The 19838-nt window shown below is 55.7% G+C and overlaps 6 protein-coding genes across 6 annotated transcripts; 4 read left to right on the top strand and 2 right to left on the bottom strand.

Annotated features, from left to right (window-relative positions):
- Positions 1 to 558: 558 nt before the first annotated feature.
- ISF_03137 (Sugar/inositol transporter) lies at positions 559 to 2326 on the top strand (the record flags this gene model as incomplete). The annotated part of the gene is made up of 5 exons (XM_018846743.1): positions 559 to 633; positions 724 to 977; positions 1030 to 1111; positions 1163 to 1422; positions 1477 to 2326. The coding sequence occupies 5 exons, from the start codon at positions 559 to 561 to the stop codon at positions 2324 to 2326; spliced, it is 1521 nt and encodes a 506-aa protein (XP_018706471.1).
- A 1145-nt stretch (positions 2327 to 3471) lies between these two features.
- Positions 3472 to 3948, top strand: ISF_03136 (hypothetical protein; the record flags this gene model as incomplete). The annotated part of the gene is made up of 2 exons (XM_018846742.1): positions 3472 to 3882; positions 3940 to 3948. 2 exons carry the CDS (start codon positions 3472 to 3474, stop codon positions 3946 to 3948), a joined length of 420 nt encoding a protein of 139 aa, XP_018706470.1.
- A 274-nt stretch (positions 3949 to 4222) lies between these two features.
- ISF_03135 (Histone H2A) lies at positions 4223 to 5131 on the bottom strand (the record flags this gene model as incomplete). Its single annotated transcript, XM_018846741.1, has 3 exons — positions 4223 to 4411; positions 4470 to 4601; positions 5021 to 5131. The coding sequence occupies 3 exons, from the start codon at positions 5129 to 5131 to the stop codon at positions 4223 to 4225; spliced, it is 432 nt and encodes a 143-aa protein (XP_018706469.1).
- A 6088-nt stretch (positions 5132 to 11219) lies between these two features.
- On the top strand, positions 11220 to 13227 carry ISF_03134 (R3H domain protein; the record flags this gene model as incomplete). Its single annotated transcript, XM_018846740.1, has 4 exons — positions 11220 to 11588; positions 11643 to 12216; positions 12275 to 13114; positions 13169 to 13227. 4 exons carry the CDS (start codon positions 11220 to 11222, stop codon positions 13225 to 13227), a joined length of 1842 nt encoding a protein of 613 aa, XP_018706468.1.
- Positions 13228 to 15166: 1939 nt separating this feature from the next.
- Positions 15167 to 16505, top strand: ISF_03133 (Alcohol dehydrogenase superfamily, zinc-type; the record flags this gene model as incomplete). Its single annotated transcript, XM_018846739.1, has 2 exons — positions 15167 to 15358; positions 15459 to 16505. The coding sequence occupies 2 exons, from the start codon at positions 15167 to 15169 to the stop codon at positions 16503 to 16505; spliced, it is 1239 nt and encodes a 412-aa protein (XP_018706467.1).
- A 399-nt stretch (positions 16506 to 16904) lies between these two features.
- ISF_03132 (striatin Pro11) lies at positions 16905 to 19473 on the bottom strand (the record flags this gene model as incomplete). The annotated part of the gene is made up of 3 exons (XM_018846738.1): positions 16905 to 17164; positions 17229 to 19037; positions 19092 to 19473. 3 exons carry the CDS (start codon positions 19471 to 19473, stop codon positions 16905 to 16907), a joined length of 2451 nt encoding a protein of 816 aa, XP_018706466.1.
- Between the last annotated feature and the right edge of the window lie 365 nt (positions 19474 to 19838).

The raw sequence follows: 19838 nt of genomic DNA, 5'->3' as shown, positions 1-19838 counted from the left end.
TAGATACTTGCCTAAATACCCATCCTTGCCGCCTTTCTGTTGTACCCGAGCAATCAAGCGAGGTCACTGTTTGGTCTCCTCTTGTGACCGTCCACTCGCTGCCGCCGACCGATTTGCATCTCCTCTTCTGCATCACCAATCCCTCGAATTTCCGTCTTCTTCGCCCTTAAAGCCCTCGCTACTTCTCTCTACCATCGCACACATACATCCGTCGCCCGCGTCCAGTACCATCCTCGACCGTCGTTGCGCAACCTCGCCAACGCATCCCGCTCTTCGCTACCCGTTTCCCAGTTGACTACTGCACCTGCCCAACCACCGCTACCTAGAAGCTACCTCCTACAGCCGGTCTACCTACATAGGTAGTGCGCGCTGTTCGTCGGCATTCACCTTGGTGCGGACGGAGCGAGCCGCGACGCCATCGCTGTTCCAACAGTCAAGGCCAAACTCAAACGTCAATGATATTTAATCTCGCCTCGTCCACCCACGGCCTCCCGACTCTTCATCATGCTGTGGCCTCTTCCCTCCAGATCAACCATCTCCTCCCTGCAACCGCGCGCCATGGCTCCTAAGATCACGAACCTATATGCCATTTGCGGTCTCTGCACCCTCGGTGGCCTGTTGCAGGGCTTTGGCGTATCGTCCCTCTCCGCCATTCTGGCAACATGGCAGGCAAGTTGCTGTTAGTTTTCATCCTGCCAGGTCCATAACTAACCGACACTACAGTACAAAGACTACTTTGACAACCCAGAATCTGTCACCCAAGGCGGCATTATGGCCTCGTTGGCTGGCGGATGTCTGGTTGGCGCCGTCTTCTCCTCGTACATTGGCGATCATTTGGGCCGTCGAGATTCCATGATGGTTGCCTGTCTCATCTTCATCGCAGGCTCCATTGTCATGTGCGCTGTGCAAGACAAGACTATGCTCATAATCGCTCGAATCGTCAATGGCTCTGGCGTCGGCCTTCTCACCAGCCAAGGGTAACAGCAGCCCATTTATCCTCCAGGTCCCATCATGTACTAATTTGCCCAGTCCCATCTATATTGCAGAAATGAGCCCCGCAAATCTGCGAGGTAGACTCATCGCCATGCAGCAATGGATGATCACTTGGGGCGTATGTACACCTTCATCCATACTATAGTCGAATCGCTCTAATGTTCTCTAGATCCTCATAATGTACTACGTCTCATATGGCGCCTCCCGCATTGACTCGACTGCCGCTTTTCGACTACCATGGGGCCTACAAGTCGTCCCTGCCCTGACGTTACTTTGTTGCCTGCCCATGATGCCCAGATCCCCGCGATGGCTCGCTACTAAGGGTCGCTGGGACGAGGCCCTGGAAGTCCTAGCCATGGTTCGCGCCAAGGGTAACCAAAGTGACCCAAACACTCTTGCTGAGTTGCAAGACATCAAAGATAGAGTCGAGTAAGTGTGAGTTAGGAAACCACATGGAAACATTTTACTCACATTCGGAACCAGGCAAGAACAAAGTTACAAGACTACCTCTTGGGGCGAACTGTTCAGTCGCCGCAATATTGTGCGCCTCCACGTCGCTTGTTTCACTCACATCTGGTCGCAGTACAGCGGCGTGAATGCTCTCATGTACTACATTGTCTATATTTTCCAGATGGCCGGCCTTTCAGGCACCACCAACCTCACCATTTCTAGCATTCAATATGTCATCAATGTTGTCATGACTGTGCCGACGTTGCTGTTCTCCGACAGATTCCCCAGACGCAAAGTCATGATGACGGGCAGCCTTCTCATGGCTATTTTGCATTTTACGATGGCTGGTGTCATGGCCACCAACGGCCACCCTGTCCCCGGCGGGCTCGAAGGCACCCCAACTGTTACCTGGACTCTATACACTGGACGCGCCAGCCAGGCCATTATTGCTTGCAGTTACATTTTCACTGCCACCTATGCACTGACTTGGGGACCCATGGGCTGGATCTATCCCTCCGAAATCATTCCGCTCTATATTCGATCCAAGGCCGTCTCATTAGCTACTCTCTTCAACTGGGGATGCAATTTCAGCCTGACATTTTTCACCCCGACCGCTTTCCGCAACATCCAGTGGCGTTTCTACATCATCTTCGGGTCATTTTGCGTCGCCGCCTTTATTCACGTCTTCCTCTTCTTCCAAGAGACGCAAGGTCGTTCTTTGGAGGAGATGAATGACATTTTTGACAACAACACATTTGCATTCGGAAAGATTCGAAACGACAGTCACGATTTCCGAAGGCGCGTACGAAAAGCGGGAGAGAGGATAGACTACTCTCCACCAACATCAGAGGTTGCCGAGCTGGGACTTTCTGACAGAAACTAGCCCAACTATATGATACCACAGGGCGCGCATGCCCACTGCAGATTTATGAGTGATTTTAAGTTGGAACATCCATTACATTGGCGTTATATTTTATTGCATTAGACAAGCATAGAAGGAAAGTCTTGGTCAGGGCTGAAACTCTGCACATGTGCGCAAATTGCGAGGCATTCGACCTTTGGCGCAATCGATTCTACTTGTCCCACTCGTTCTTCTGTGTGACTATTTGATATAATTCAAGGCTCTCCGGTCATTCGTGACACGCGGGGTCAAAGAAGTTGAAAGGCAGCGAATGTGTGATATCTGCCCAACTTATTTACTTGTGCAACCCCCTTCCGCTCTTAGGTTCTGGTTCGCATGAGGCTCTGCTGCTTCTCACAAGTGACAACCCCTTATGCTTCCCAGGTCTTGTGTCGGGTTCGTACCCCAAGATGAAAGATGCAGGTGCTTTCTTGGCGCCTCGCCTCGAAACTACTGCGGTTCGCTTTGTCAACCCTCGACGTCTCTGTACGATCATGACTGCGTCACCGCTCCCCAAAGCGCAACGAAGTCCCTTTGACCCCCTGGGTGACAATTCGAGACCGCTTGCCCGTACATAAAGTCTTGTCATTTCTTTCATTCCCCTCCAGCTGGGGCTCTCACCTCTGCAAAGCCCATTTCTTCATTCACTCGCCGCTACTTGTACCGGCAGAAAACCACCTAGCATCTCTTCAACGGAAAGTCACCTACGCCCCCTGTTGCCCCTTGCAACCCCAAGGATGAGCACCTTTTGCGAATTCGCAAGGACGTTGCCGAAGCCCGGCTGGCGGCCGCTCCTGCGGTGGTATTGCAGCGAGTGCAGTGAGCGGTGGCATCTCAACGTCACCCGGCGGTGCCTATACTGCAGCAAGAAGTTCAACCACGGGATATGCGGGAGCGAGGGCTTCTTCCATAACGTCGTGACGAACAAGTGCACGTGGCCGGATATTGACCTCTTCTGGCAGTACGTGAAGGCGGCCAACGACAACAACAACGGCAACAATGGCCAACAACGGACCTCTTCTGGCAGTACGTGAAGGCGGCCAACGACAACAACAACGACAACAACGACAACAACGACAACAACGACAACAACGACAACAACGACGATAACGACAACAACGATGACAATGAAAACAACGACAAAGACAACGACGACGAAGAACAACGAAGAACAATACCGGAACGAGGACTACGAGGACGGAGACGAGGACGAGGACGAGGACGAGGACGAGGACGAGGACGAGGACGAGGACGAGGACGAGGACGAGGACGAGGACGAGGACGAGGACGAGGACGAGGACGAGGACGAGGACGAGGACGAGGACGAGGACGAGGACGAGGACGAGGACGAGGACGAGGACGAGGACGAGGACGAGGACGAGGACGAGGACGAGGACGAGGACGAGGACGGGGTGTTCCAGAAGTACCAGAAGTACGTGTACCAGCAGCACGAGGGCGGGGAGCGTGAGGGGAGTAAGCAGGGCGAGGAGATTGGGGACCGCGCAGGCACAAGCATCATTTGCGTACTATTCTCCTTTGTAGAGTCTCCTTTTTTGTTTCGGTTCTCATTAGGAATCCTAAACTGGTTCCACCAGCGCCCATAATCTCTCCATCGTTTGTTTTTCTTAAATAATTGTTTCGTTTCCTCTTTCCAGAAACTGAAAATTGAAAAACAAAAATCGACACCCTTGAGAGAATAAAAAGAAAAGATACAAAGGAAAAGACGCAAAAGGTCGACAAAGCCAAACAGAGTAATCAAACACATCCCAGCATTTCCCGTTTCCACAACGGCCCGAAACCAAAATAAAACACATCAAAATTGAACGAATAAAGAGTTGGCGCAAAGCAAGGTATATCGAGTCAGTGAGCGGTTGGGCCTTAAAGCTCAAGAGCCTTGTTCTTCTTCTTCTGTTCAACCTTAAGTAGCAGTGCGCGGTTGATGTGCGGCAGGACACCACCGTAGGCAATCGTGGCGCGAATCAGCGTGTCGAGCTCCTCGTCACCACGGATGGCAAGTTGGAGATGTCTCGGGGTGATGCGCTTGACCTTGAGGTCCTTTGCGGCGTTCTGTGATGGCGCGTTAGCTAGGAGCCAGACGAGAGGGACACAGAAAGGGCAAACGTACGCCCGCCAGCTCGAGGACTTCCGCAGTTAGATATTCGAGAACAGCGGTGACGTAGACGGCGGCCTTGGCTCCGACGCGCATCTTGCTTTGGGTGTTTTGCTTGAGGAATCGCTTGACACGACCGCAGGGGAACTACACATTTCGACGGTTAGCATCTTCATCAAGCAACGGACCAGAAAAGTTGGCGCAAAGCCTCGCCAAACGCTCGCGACGCAATCGCAGAAGCCCCACACGCCAACAGAATGTCGGGAGTGTCCAGGCTACCGCCATCGACTGCAGGCGCAGCATACGTCGCGCATCGAATACACCACCGCTGGAGGCTCGAATCGACCACTGAAAATGGACGGTGATATGTTTTCCCACGTCGGCAAGCTCAGCGACGCGTCTCGGATCAATGAACTGGCGACAGTCGGTGGTGCGGCGGGTCTGTCGAGGGGTTGGCACGAGGGGTGGCGTGCGCGACGTTGGCAACAAGGCGCGGAGGAGGGGAAGAAAAAGGTGCATATTTGCACCCGAGTCGCAAGAAGCAATCGTGCTGTCAAAGGGCTTACCTGAAGGCCGGCGCGGGCAGAGTGGCTCTGTTGCTTCTTCTGGCCCTCGACGCCGCTGGTCTTACCACCCGAGCTCTTTCCGCCAGAAGACTTTCCCTTGCCGCCGGGCATTTTGACGATAGAATCGCGTCGCGGTATGGGAAAAAATTTAATAAATTCGAGAAATCGGGAGGCGGCGCGACGAGAAAATTCGCAACCGGGTCGTATATAAAGGTAAACGTGAACGGGTTGTTGATGCGACGGGAGGGGGGTGATTGATGAAGGAGTAGCGTTGGTGCACGACGTGGTGGCGGGCGGTGTTTATGGCAGAAATTTAGCTGGCCGAGCTGATTTGACTGTTGTTGTTTGGGAAGCTGCCTGCCTGCAACAGGAGGGGAGGCGGCGCTACAGGCCTGCAAGGCCCCAAGGCTGTTTGTTCATGTTCGGACACCGTGGCTGCGGCCAATCAGGGAACGTCGCCGGCTGGCAGATGGTGCATGCGCCACCGTTAGCAAGGTGTGGCTAGTGCCAGCACCATCTGTTTGCGGAAGCCGAAGATTCGCCGCCTCGAGGCGCCCAGGCAGAGCTGCGGCGGCCAGCAGGCTCAAGGCAGCAGCGTCTGCTGTTGCGAGCGATGGTCCATCGGTTTGATCCAGGTCCTAAAAATATAGCCGTCGAGGTTTCGCGATCATTTGAATAGTTTTTTGCAAGTCGACGTTGGTGGCTACCACGTTGTGTGCTGTGTTGGCTCGATTCCAGTTGCTTGAGACTTTGGTTTCTGGGGGCGGCCACTCAGCACGGGGCAGCAGACGACCGACATGCATCAACCAGCCATGTTGTATCGTGGGCTCACCCGGGCATCATTTTCGTCCGAAGTCGCATCGTTTTCGATACCATCGCAGCTGTTATGTTGTGACCCCGGCGACAGTGCAGGGCCATATATTGGACTTCGATGTGGTGCTGCTGGAGCACCGCATGGAGACTCGCCGCGAGACCTTGGCCTGTCTGCCCCGCCAAATGGCTGTGGCTGTGTGGCTGGAGAGCCCACCCCGCCACAGTCTGCCGTTGGCCTAGCAGAAGGAACGCTGCTTTTTGCCTCGTCGAATTTCGAAATTGCATAGTCCTCGCATCATCGCTATCCTCGTTATCCTTGCTATCCTTGCTATCCTTACTATCCTTGCTATCCTTACTATCCTTACTATCCTCGCTATCCTCGCCATCACCGCCATCACCGCCAGCCTCTTCTTCAGCGCCGGCCTTGACGGCAGCTTCGAGGGCGCTGGGAGCTCTATTAGCTGGCGCAATAGAGCCTCCAACGATGCTGCCTCGTATAGAATTAGCACGACTACGTAATTTCAAAATCGACTATATAAAAAGCAGCGCTTAGCGAGAAGCTCACAAATGTAAACAGGGAACTACTAGCATGCCCTCCACCCGTGCGACACGCGAAATGTAACTGGCATCTGACTGGCATGTTTGGCGCGATATGGTGCGCTGTCGATCTGCAGGTTCGGTTCCTTCTGGGCTTGAATAGTGCGATTACCGAGTTGCAGTCTTGCAGCTACTGGTCTGTGGATCTCCCTATCTTTGCGGCACGGCGTGCTGCAGGCTTTAGCCGAGTTTTGCGGTTTATGCTTGTCATTACACGACATTCCAAGCGAGAAGGGCATGCCTGTTACCGACCGCATGCCACCGTACAACACAACACAGCACGCAAGCAGTGATTGACGCGTGGATGCCTACCCTAGAGTCAAATGTGCATAGGAAGATCGAATTCTACGTGATGAGATCAGACCCTGAGAGACCAGGAAGCTCAAATTGCATAGGCCGCACACAGAGGGACGTCAACAGAAGAGAGAGCTTCGTCCGTCGTCTGTGGTCAAGAGACCTGCTCCCCATGCCCATGCACTTCCCCAGGTGCTGACCTCTCCAAGGATGGCAAGGGGCTTCTGTCTCTCAACCCATTTCCTCTATATTGCAATGTCCACGGCGAACGGGTCAAAGATACAGACTTCGAATTATTGACATGGGTAGATAATCGGTCTCACCGCCTCATTCAACTGCCCACAGCTTGCAGACTGATATTACCCAACGCCTCCTCAGCCTTCGAGTCCTATTATCGGCCCAACCCGCTCAACATTACCCACTGGAACACTCCGCGGCTTGCTAACCGTAGGGCCTTCTAGAATTGCGTACTACGAACCGTGCAGCTGCAGGTTGAGTGGGGGATGGCCGTGCAGCAACCGCCGCGGGTGGCTCCAGGGCTATGTATATGCAGAGAATCGTGTTGGTAGCAGATCCGGGCGATGCAGCGAAGCGTGAAGGCTTCATTTCATCACACCCAATGTAACTGGCCGCCATCGATACCGCTGCGCGGCGCGTCTTGATCACGGGAACATCACGAGGCTGACAATTGAAGTCGACAGAAAAAGGGGTCCAATCCAAGGACCAGCATACGGTGGACCAGCTATCAAGACCATGTTGCAACGTAATTAGCCTTACCTCTGCACAGGGTTGTGCTGGCACGCCGCAGCACATGACGTCAAATGACGAAAAGAAAAGCGACCGGAGGTTTTTTTTTGCTGCAGGATCAACCAATTGCGCTGTGATGTGCCTGGTAAATGTTGCAGATCATGGCCGAGGTGCTGGCCAGCCCGAGTGACGATCCTGCGAAGGTCAGTTCCCAAAAGCCGAAAAGCGACGATACCCGATCTAATTCTGTAGCCCGTCCCAGGGTACGGATTGGTGGCTTGACATTTTTTAGCGAGTTGTGGCGGTATAAGGGGGTGGCAAGGCTCCAGATTGTAAAGCCTTCCGAACAGCGAACAGGGGGACCTTGAAGCCGGCGGTGCGACCCTTCCCGAGCTCGTGACACGACATGGGATAACGGGCCCCACGAACTCTTATTACTCGCGTGTGGATTAATATCGGGAAAGCAGAATCTAGACGGGCTTGTTCTTGTGCGAAAGGGGCTCTTGTGTGAATGAAGGGGTGCTGGCTGGCGGAACGCAACCGCGGGTCGCGTACAAAGTGCTCGAAGCCGAAGCGCTTGATAACTCAGCTGCTACTTAATCGGTATATGTTGTACTAATTAGCGATGGCCGTTCTCGATCAATGCATGCCGGCGCCCCTTTTGCTCATGCACATGCTTTGAGCCGCATGCAGGCGGCACGCCTGGGCTCCCAGCACTGGATGGTGATGCAGAAACAGGGATGTCCAATTGCCAGGGCTCAGAGGAATTCGGGGCGATAAGTTGCATCATCAGCTAACGTTAGTTGACTACTACGAATATCAGTGGTTCGTCAAATTCGCATTTCCGTCCTTGCGTGGAGTAGGTATGCATTTCTACTCTCTAATTCCCAGTACCTCAGTGCCTGGCGGAAATTGATGGCCTTGATGCATTGGCAGTCGCCTTGTCTATCCTGAGTGGTTGGTATTCTTCGAAGCGACCAGGGAGGCCCGGACGCAAGTTGACATTTGCTGATAATCAACTTGTCAGGCTGGCACTGGGGAAAGCTGTTTGTGAGATTGGGAGTGGAGAGCTTGCGGTTTCTTATTTATATTGCCACCGTTCTAATTCCAAATAAGCCTTGGGTTGCGGCGATGAGAGCTGCTAGGAGAATGGGTGTTGTCGCTGACCTATTTTCGCGTGTATGGCTGGAACAAAGATGTAAAGAAACGTGTTGCACGAATTAGATAGCAGATGACCTACTGCAGAGCCTAGCTTTGAGTACTATCCGGGATATGATCTGGATCAATTCTATTCGCATTTCGCACGGGATGCCATGTGGACGGACTTTCATATCAAGTTCGACCCACTGACCGCTGGCCACGAGTCCCCCTTGAACAACTTGGCGGGGATGAGTCGGGTGAGACAAGGCGGCATGGGCGGCTTTTTTAAAGCTGAGAATGAGGTGGATTGGAAGGCGGGAGGTATGCCGACTGGGTGCGGATACAGATAGTTAGGGGAGGTGGCGATGAATGGTTTATCAATGGTGACTGCTTTTAGAGGCAGGCGGGAGCATCTCGGGTGAGAGCTCTCTGTTGCCATCGTGATCAAGGCCATTCGTTGGCGATTGTTTTGTTTCAAAGCTAGAGCCAGAGTGCCAATAACTACGGATACCGGCGTTGGCAACCACTTATTGGGTGGACGACTCACGAGCATTGTCGTACAAGACAAGGCTTGATGAAGAACAAAGGACTGATTGGGCCTTGTAAATGCATTGTCGGCACCAGGTCTTTCGCGGTTGCTGGGACAAGCAAGGGACCCGACAATGCTGCGGGTAATAAATATATAAATATCCTTTGCAACAGGCTCGTTGCAGCGTGCTTCCGTCGTGGCAAAAACAGTGGCAGCGTAAGGACATTTATTATTAGCTACCATATTATTGGATGAATGTGGCGTGCGTTGTCTGCAAGGGACGGAAACAAGGTCTGTGGCAAGTAAGTTAGTAGGCTTGATGATGAGTGGCAAGATATGTTATCTTTGGTAAGTAAGATCCCTAGGATAGGGTGAGATGCCTCAGAGAGGCAAGATAGTAAATATACCTGGGAAAGGTAAAATACCCAGGGCAGGTAAGAGATGTGAGATACCTCGTAGGGGATCACGTCAATGAAGTTATAGGGGGCATATTTGAGCGGGAGATGGGCGGTGGGTGGCTGGCTGGGTTGGAGATGGCTGGGGAAACTAGACTTGGAAGGAATGGGACTTGGGCAGCGGCAGGTTCCTCAGATAAAGTCAAGTACTGGTACTTATTTCAGTGGCTCGACTCGACGACAGAATAGCAGTTGCATTAGTTTAGGTGGTACGAATTACAGTTGAACTCACAACGGGCTCCCGCATCGTTACAGCGACTGGTGCTGTCAAATGGATGCCCCCTTTTAGCTTCCCCCGCTGTAATAGCGCCCTCTCCTCTCCTCTCCATGACTGTGTCGCAGCCAGCGCTGGTAGGCCACTGGGCATTGATGATTCTAATATTATTTTTAATTGTCCTGTTTTATAAGAACCTATCATTATTTGCAGCCCAATGCTCTGAACCCCTTTTAGCATGTACCAAGATACCTACCGTAATTACCTTGCCTGCGCAGCTGGCCAGGTACCTGCTAGCCGTCTCCTGTGACTTGTCCGCCTGAACTTCACACCGTCACCACCAAATTTTTGCCAACAACCTCCGCCCGCACCCCATCCATCCTGTGGGCTCCCCCCAATCGCATGTAGCGTCTTTTTTTCTTCTCTTCCTCCGTTTACCTCTCTTTCCTCTCTTCTAATATTAAACCTCCTCCCTCTTCTTTGCTTGCATCTTTCCTCCTCCCCTTTCTCCCTCCGCTCCCCCCTCCTCTCTCCGCCTTGTCCTCCCCCCATCACAACTCACGGCCTGTCGACCGAACCACCCGCTCGACTCGACTCGTGACGGACGGGAGAAACCTTTTTTCTGCCTCGCTCTCTTTTGCTTGTGCGGCAAAAGACCTGCTCGGCTGGCACGCCGCCATCTCATCCGCCGACGCCCCCCCATCCCGTCTCCCGCACCTCGGGAGCCCGAGACCAACCACCACCTCCCGCGACGGAAAACCTTAGTCTCCTCAGGACCCTAACCTCCTCTCCTTCGCACACGCTGTGACAGGTGCTCGCTACGCCACCATCACACCAAGCACATCCCAGAGTTGTCCTTCAGCCCGCCTGACTGACCAGCCCGAGTCGCCCTCCCTCTCCACCGCATAGAGAGCCTCTTCCTTACCCTGCTGGACCCCCCTTGCCTTTCTGCATTTTCTTACGCCTGCGGCCCGCCCCTCTACCGAGCCGCTACATTGCCTCTGTTTTGCTGCTCCCTCATCAGCATTCGCTCCAGACGGCATTTGGTATTTGATACCCCGGCCCTGCTCGTTGTCGACACTCGAGGTCTGTCACCTGCATATCTCGATCGCTCCGATCGCAACGGAAAACTCTCCGACCAGACATACCTGCCTTGCTGGACCCCGTCGCCCTTGTGATCATTCAGCGCTTTTTCGACACACGGTTTGCTTCTAACGACGATTTCGAACGAGACGAATTTCCATGACTGGCCTCCTGAACGAGCATTTTCTTCAATAATCAAAACGCTACGCCGACATCCCTTCAGCGACGCCCCTTGTTATTGTTGCACCTTGTTGCTGTTGCCCTCGCCCTCAAAATTTTGCGATCCTGCCCAGAACTGCGTCCCCTGCGTTTTTTGGTCATTGCACAATGGCCCAGCAACCTCACGACATGGGTTACCTCGATTACAACCAGGGTTCCAACCGCTCCCCAAGTGCCTCCCGCCAACAATATGGCGGCGGAGCCCCCGGCTTCAATGCTGGCTTGTCGCTTCCCAGACAGAGCCAGCGCCCCTTTGACGCACATCTGGGCTCTTCTTCTCTTTACTCGTCCGACCGCGCCAACGCCGGGTACAACGCCAGGGGCATGGATACCATCTCTGGCGCCGCTGTTCCTAGTTACATGCTAGATGCCAACCAGGCCTGGCACTACAGCGCTTCTGGTGCGGCTACGGTAAATGGTGCCGTCAACGGCCCCAACAGGAGTCGTAGCGTCAACCGTAGAGCAGCTCTGCCGCAGGTAAGCGCTATCCCGGCATGTGCCTCAAAGCACATATTTGCTAACAAGTGATAGAACTGGACCGACCACCCCCCTATGCCTCCCATGCCTTCCAACCTGCAGGCTTATGGCGGTGGCCTCAACGGCTCTCAGCTTTCCAATGGCAATCTTCGTGTTGACCACCCAGGCACCCACCCCTCCCCTTCCGACATGCGATCCACCAGCTCGGACCCTGATCAGCTCATTCCTACTGCTATCGTCATCAAAAACATTCCTTTTGCTGTCCGTAAGGAAACACTTGCTTCCCTTATGCTCGACATGCATCTTCCCCAGCCCTACGCCTTCAACTACCACTTTGATAATGGTGTCTTTCGTGGCCTTGCCTTTGCCAACTTCCAGTCCGCCGAGGACACTAGAATCGTCATCGAAGCCATGAATGGCATGGATGTCCATGGCCGCAAGCTCCGTGTCGAATACAAAAAGATGCTGCCTGAGGCCGAGCGCGAGCGTATTGAGCGCGAGAAGCGCGAGAGACGTGGCCAGCTCGAAGAGCAACACCGTGGCCCCATGCTTCACCAGCAGAGCTCCATCCAGTCCCTTGGTGCCTTGTCCCAGTCTCAGCCGCGAGGCAACCCCGCTGCCCATCTCGGTATGTCTTACCTTCTCGGTCGTTAACTACATACAACTGACTGACTCTGTAAAACTAGGCGACGTCGACTTGAACGACCCCCAGACGCTCGATTTCTACACTGAGCTTGCCATGTTCCGTCGCGACGACTCTCGTGAAATTCTCGTATTCCCCCCTGGCATCGCCCCTGAGCATCGTCGTTCGATCCATATTCTGGCCCATCACATGGGCCTCGAGCACCAGTCCATTGGTGAGGCCGAATCTCGCCAGCTGACCGTGCTGAAGCGCCAACAGCCTTCTCCGACCGCCAACATCCACGCGGCCCCTGCTAATAGCCTTGATGTTCATAAGCGTGGCTTGAGCAGGGCGGCCACGTTTGATTTTGCCGCAGATCGAGACTCTCGTGCTGTCAGCAACAATTACTCTCACATCACTGGCCGCCAGGGACCGACACTTGAGCTTCCTGGTAGCCCTGATGGTGCCGGCATCCCCAATAACCTCCGTGCTGCCAAGAGCTTTGCCGATCTGCGCTCCTTCACTCCCAGCCCGTCCCAGGCTTCGTCAAGCTACCTCAATCCTAACCCCGGCATGGGTAGCATCGGCCCCAGCTCAACCGCCCGCTTCGGCGACTATGTTAGCGCTCAGCAAGCCCATCCTGGAAACCCATCCACCCCCGGCGCCAAGAATGACCATGGCCTGGCCAGTGGCTTGGGTGCACTCAACCTGGGCTCGTACGAATCGAACGCCATTTCCGGCCAGAACCGCAACGCGCCTGGTGCTATTGGCAGCCAGCGACCCAGCGGTGTGAGCAACGGACCCAAGGGCGCCCCCGATCGTCAGCCCCGTGGTCCTGAGTGGGAGGCTTCTGCCGGATTTGCCGGCCGTGGTCGATCCAACGGACACGCCCAACGAAGTAGTGGTAGGTCGTAGGCCAACTTACCCACGGGCCGACTCGACTAACTCGTCGTGCCAGACTCGTCCGACAATGGAGCACGCGTTGGCGCCGGGCCGACAAGTGCGGCCCGGTTCTAAGCTCAGACGAGCGACGAGGCCACCGTTGTTGCCGTTCCTCGGAATGGCGCGGCTTCTTTGCTGGCTAGGTAGGCTTGGTGCTGCTCAGTACGATGCCGTCCTAGTTTGTATTATGAACTACCCCTATTGTGCGTTCCACACTGCTGGCCGCATGAAACCTCTGTTTTTTTGATGTGGACGCCGGCAGTGACCAAGTGAGACACTCTCGGCGGCTGCTTGTGACGATGCGAATGGAACGAGAGCATTGGATGGAGGCTCGAAAATACAGCATTAATTCACCCTGACAACATTTTACGACAGGTCGAGATTTGTTTCTACGGCAAGGCAATTGATGAAAGAGCATTCTGCCTGCCAACAGCAACCAATTCAGACCATACGTTGACGATGATGATGTGTTATTTATTTTACGATTTGACGTCTAGACAACTGCGTCTGTTTGCGTGCCGAGTCGAGCTATGACTTGCACGGGAGATATGGCGAGGCTGCTTCAGCAATGACCAAGACAACAACAACAGTCAGAAGAGAAGACGAAAACGCAGAATGACCCCCCAAAAAAACAATCTATACCCACTTAATACCCGATCAAACGAGCAGACACGACTATGACGACAACGAATTACTGTCCAGCGCACGCGCATTGACGCATAGCAGCTGTTGATGGGAGGAAGGGTAGTCGGAGTGCAAGCATGCCAAGTACTAAAAGGTACGTTAGGGCTTGCGAGGAGCTGACGAGGTTGAACATCTATATTGCTTTTGACCTTTTTTGATTTTGAGTTTCTCTGTTGCTAGTCATTTTTTTTCTTTTTTTTTTTTTTTTTTTGGATTTCTTTGTCGATACTGCGGACACTTGCGATGGGTGTTCCTTTACATGGCATTTTTGTAATTGACCAGGGCTCTGGCATGGCAGGGGCGGAAAAAACCTACTATATAGACTGGGAGCAAGGTGTCGGGGTAGCCTGGGGCTACCCGAGGCCTTTGCAAGGAACTTTTCTTTCAACGGAGGAGTTGGAAATCAAGGCAGATTTTTTTTTGGAATTTTCGAAAGACTGATTTGAGGTGATTGTGTAGGCAGAACGGCTCGGAGCGAACGCGACTTGTTGCCCTGCTCTGGCTGCTCCTTGGGGAGGAGCGTATAAACAAAGTTTGAATGGAAACTTGTTGAATGTAATGGCCTGGCTTCTGTAATGGTTTTGTGATGGTGGCATGTGCAGCTTAGCTCCATCATGATTACAGCTTAGCTCTATCATCACTGTCATCACTATCATCACTGTCATCACTATCATCACTAGCACTGCTGATTGCGCATCGCCAGTCGAATTCATCACTTCGGCCGTCTCAGTCTACCTCACCAATCGTTCGAAAAGTTCGATTCACTATAGAAACAGTTCGATCACTTGAATCCACTATACTAATAACGAAGCAATGTTGTTCTTCCAGCTTAACAGGGACGAAACGCCGGTCCTGGTTAACAGAATTGGAGGATGTGACCACGTCTATCATCGCTATCATCGCTATCATCGCTATCATCGCTGGACTCTTCGGCGCTGGCCTTAGACGGCAGCTTCGCGGGCGCCAGGGAGCTCTATTAGCCAGCGCAGCAGAGCCTCCCAACGTGCTTAGTATAGTATTAGCGCGATGATGCAAAATTCCAAAATCGACTATGCGAAAAGCAGTGTTTCTGGGTTGGGGAGACAGGAAGTCTATCATAAAGTTGGATTGCTGCCTTTTAGTTGCCCGTTGTTCCCCAGTTAAAGCGAAACGTCATCGTCGCCGCCACATGTTTCGTCCCTCTCCTCACTGCGGCGCCGCCCAACCTTGTTTATAATTAGGCCGCCACCTGTAACCTTATCCAAACAACCGTTTATTAACATCCGTCATCTCGCGTGCCTCTTCTGCTCCCGTCATTATATTACAAACTCCATTCTATTTCCGCACAACGATGACGATGCCAACGCCGACACAGGGCGTCGAGGTGGCGGACGGCATCCGCAGGAACTGGGTGCGCGTCGCGGCGCCCAAGAACGAGCAGTGGACGACGGCCATGGACGGCCTTGACAAGCTCAAGATCGTCGAGGCCGCGCTGCCGACGCCCGGCGACGGCGAGGTGCTGGTCCGCATCGACGCCGTGGGGGTAAGCTACCGGGACGTCCAAGGCAAGTCTTGGTTCCTCGCTTCCGCTCGCGTTGGGGATTGTGCCGGGGACTGACCTGTGGAATCTCATAGTCTGCGAGGGCGCCTTCAAGAGCTACGACATTCAAACCGACAAGGCCATCGTCCCGTGCTCGGACATGTGCGGCACCGTCATCGACGCCCCCCACGCGACCACCACCACCACCACCACCTTCGCCGGTGAAAAGCCCTGGGCCGTCGGCGACCGCGTCCTCGCCATCTACATGCAGACGCACCTCTCCGGCCCCCCTCGCGAAGCCGACCTCTCCTCCGCGCTCGGCTGGCCCCTTCCCGGCGTCCTCGCGCGCTACCGCTGCTTCCCCGCCTCCGCGCTCGTCCGCGCCCCCGCCTACCTCTCCGCCGCCGAGGCCAGCTGCCTTCCCCGCGCCGCCGCCGCCGCCTGGACGGCCCTGCCTCTTCTTCGCGGCAGCAGCAGTTACCCCCCCGGCCCCGATGACGACAAGGGCGGTCGGACGGTGCTGCTGCAGGGCACGGGCGCGGTGGCGCTCGCCGGCCTGCAGCTCGCCAAGGCGGCCGGCCTGCGCGCCGTGGTCACCGCGCCGTCGGACGAGCTGGTCGCGCGCGCGCGCGAGGAGCTGCGCGCCGATGCGGGGATCAACCACCAGACGCACTGGGCGTGGGAGGGCGACGTGCTGGAGGCGACGGGCGGGCGCGGCGCGGACGTCATCTTTGATGTCGGCGGGGCGCGCACGCTGGCGAAGAGCTTCGGGTGCGTGGCGTTTGGCGGCCGCATCAGCTGCCTGGACGAGGGGAATGGCGGCGAGGGGGGGGGGAAGAAGGAGGCGCCGGCGCCGGGGCTGGACGTGGGCAGGCTGGCGCTGAAGCGCGGCGTCACGGTCAGGGGCGTGCTGGGCGGTGGGAGGGAGGCGCTGCGGGAGGTGTTGGCGTACTATGAGGAGCACGGGATAAGGCCGGTGGTGGACGGGACGGTGCCGTTTAAGAGGGCGGGCGAGGCGCTGGAGCGTGTTAAGAAGGGCGGACGCTTCGGCACGGTGGTGGTGACTATGGAGGAGGAGGAGGATGACAAGGGAGGTGATGGCGGGGACAAGAAGGAGGAGGAGGAGGAGGAGGAGGAGTCGAAGGCGTAAGGCGACCTGCAATGGGGATCTAGACATGACTTGGGCGTTTTGGATAGGCATTGGTTTGGACATGGGACATGATGACATTTACAGCAGAATATGGATAACGAATTATAGAACACGAAACAAGATGAATGTATTTCCCACTCCTCATCAACCATGATTTACACTATAATATATCAAAATACAACTCGTCCTTGTTTTACAGTGAAAAAACGCTTGTAAACCTCCAAGGATGCGCGCTGGGGGGTTATACTATAAACATGCCGAGCTTCTTGTCTTCCTTTTTTTTCATCGTCGTTTGCCTTCTGCCTTGTAATACACAACATGCCATGCTTTGTCCAGTCATTCCATCTCACCCCTTTCCACGTCTCGTATTATCATCTCATCCGACGCCCACCGCTTCGTTCATCGCGCAAATACCTTGACGACGCCGTCGCCGCCGCCGCTCACCACCCACTTGCCGTCCTGGCTCCAGACGCACGCGCACACGCCCTCGCCGCGCATCACGCGGTGGCTCGTAATCTCCTGCACGCACGAGCGCTTCTCCAGGCTCCAGAACCGCAGCGACGCGTCGTGCCCCGCGCTGACCAGCTCCCGCCCGTCGGGGCTGAGCGACAGGCTCGAGATGGCGTCGGGGTGCGCGAGCATGTTGTAGGTGCACTGGCCTGTTGATGTCAAAGGTTACAAGGTGTGTTATCAGACGGGAAGGGGGAGGTGCTGGGGACATACCGCTGTTGGCATCAAAGAATCGCACGAAGCGGTCCTCGTGGCCTGTGATGATGGTGCCTTCGACACCGCTGCCGGCCATGGACCGCCCGCCCGTAGGCCCGCCGCCGCCCGTCTCATCTTCATTAATGTTGCTGCCGTGATGCTGGCTGGCCTGGTCCAGCCCCATCGTCGTCGCCACGACCGCGTTGACGCTCGTCTTTTGCGTGCCGTCGTAAGTCTCCATGCTGTCCATCTGCCCGACCTGCTCACCCGTCCGCGTGTCGTAGACGACCACCGCAGCGTCAGCGTAAGACACGACAAACGTGTCTCCGATCGGCCCCAGCGGCGCGATACTTGTCGGGCTGGCCGTCGACCCGTCGGACCGGTTAATGACGTGTACCAGCGTCTGGTGGAAGGGAGAGTTGGATGCGGTGCTGGGCTGCGGCGAGTTGGGGAAGCTGCTGCCGGAGCTCATCGAGTTTCCGCGTGCGCGGCGCCCGGCAACGCCCCTATTCGAGCCCGGTTGTGGTGAGGTGAGCTGCGGCGGGGCGCTTACGGACCACAGGCGCACGGAACCGTCCGCGGCGCCGGATACCAGCAGTATGCGGTCCGGAGTGCCTGACTGACTCGAGTTGCCGAATATGGCGCCCAGCGTCGCGGGAAGGACGCACAAAGCCCACACGGCATCTGTGTGACCCTCGAGCGTGGCTTTGGGGTCCACTCGGCCACGCTCCCATACACGAATGGTTGAGTCCTGGCCGCCAGAGAAGATCCAGCCGTCGCCTTGGGCGCGGCCACCTGTGGAAAAGTTGGGCGACGGCGACCACGATGTGAGGGAGAGGACAGCGCCGTGGTGGCCGCGATGCGTAAAGTTGGCAATGACGTCGAGATCGGACGCGGCATTGCCCATGCCGGTATGGGTGTCGAGTCGGGGGATGTGGAATCGCTTGATCATGCCGTCGTCGCCGGCTGTGCAAATCTCGGGCTCACCCGGACTGCCGCCGCCGGAGAATATTACAGTGCGGACCGTGTTGAGATGGCCGCGTAGTCCGAACCGCAGTTTGAAGTTGCCGCTGTCCGCCTTCTGCGAGGACAGGCTCAGGTCTTGATCACTGCTGCGGCGCTTCGACAGCGAGCTCTTTCTGCGCTGACTGCCAGGGGGTCGACCAGGCGACTTTGGCAGGTAATCTGCGTGGGGGAACACGTCTGTGTCCGGACGGTTCGAGGTAGAGGGGGTCTGGGACTGGGCCGTCTCGGGCAGCGCGCCTTCGGAAAAGTCCCACCCGTCAGGGTCTTGGGGTGGTGCAGGCGTTCGCTGGCGGCTCTCGGGTTCATGCATCGAGCCCAGCGCCTCGACGGTCTGCGAGGGGCCAGCGCCGCTGTCGTTGGCAGCTCTCAGCGAGACGGAGATAGGGGCCCAGTCATTGGCGGTGCGATACTGTGGCTGCTCCTCGGCGCGCACCACAACCTGCGGATGGGGCTCAGACGGCTTCTGGTTAAAGTTGGAGGTTGGATCTTGCATAGAAACTGTCGTGGGTGGGTTTTGCCTTGCGTTCATTTCCTGGACGTGATTCTGGGAAGGTCGTGATGGTAATTGGAATTGTCGCATCTCTTGGGGCCCGTAGGGGTCAACCTCTCGCAAATCCTCCATCATAGGGAGGGGCGGCGAGTCCCTTGGGGGCAGAGGATTTGCCGGTGCAATCATGAGATACATGAATTCGGATTGGCACTGGTCTAGGAAACTCTTGAGTTCCTGCCTGTGTGCTTCGTCGTCGGTACGCTCGATTTCGATTCCGTCGACACCAGGGACCGTCTGCTTCTCTGGATTTCCTGTACATCTGTCAGTATCAATGAGTAGGCGGACGAGGAGCCAAGGCTACCGACCGTGTAGCTTTTCTTGGATTTTCGCAGCGCGATCCTTCTTAGCATCGGCGTCGGCGTCGGCGTCTGCTGGGCTCGTGCCCTTGAGCTGGGCGGCCTGGTCCTTGACCTTGCGCTCGAGGATGCCGACGTATTTGCGCAGGACCTTTTGCGTGGCGTCGGCGCGTCGTGCCTGGCCCTCGAGGTTGGCTATCCGGGATCTCATCTCCTGGTTCTCAATCTCCCAGGCGTTCCTGTCGCGCTCGTGACGGTGCCACTCGGTCTGGAGGAAACGCATGACGCCTTGCAGGGTGTATTCGGTAGCCTGCGGCACGTTGGGGCCGTTACCCTGCATCGGAGGCCCCATCTCCATGCCGCTGAAGCCGTTTCCGACGTTGGGGCCCATCATGGCGCGCCAGAGGTGCTTCTAGGCGAGCTCATCGAGGAGCAGCCTCCCCAAAACGCGGCGGCGGGCGGGTGTTGAGGGCGATCTCGCGACAGGCAGGGAGCGCGATCAATGGAACGTTGGGATGCAGATGGCTGATGGCAGTGATCAGCTTGGAAGATTCGAGGTCGTCTATGGCGAGGGAAGGCGGAATATTCCGGCTGGCAGGGAAGTGGTCTGAAGCAAGGTGACGGGGTCTCTTGAAGCTCCCGACTGCTGAGCTTGTGGTGTCCTTCTACGCTCCAGCCAATGGGCGTTCGCGTATCGGCGGTCAGGCCACAAGGCACCAACTTTCTGAAGCCCCTGGATAGCCGCCAGGATTTTTT

This window comes from Cordyceps fumosorosea (assembly GCF_001636725.1).
Source record: "Cordyceps fumosorosea ARSEF 2679 chromosome Unknown scaffold_5, whole genome shotgun sequence".
Taxonomy (NCBI): domain Eukaryota; kingdom Fungi; phylum Ascomycota; class Sordariomycetes; order Hypocreales; family Cordycipitaceae; genus Cordyceps; species Cordyceps fumosorosea.
Note: the sequence above shows the minus strand (reverse complement) of the source record. Positions and strands in the feature narration are given on the sequence as shown.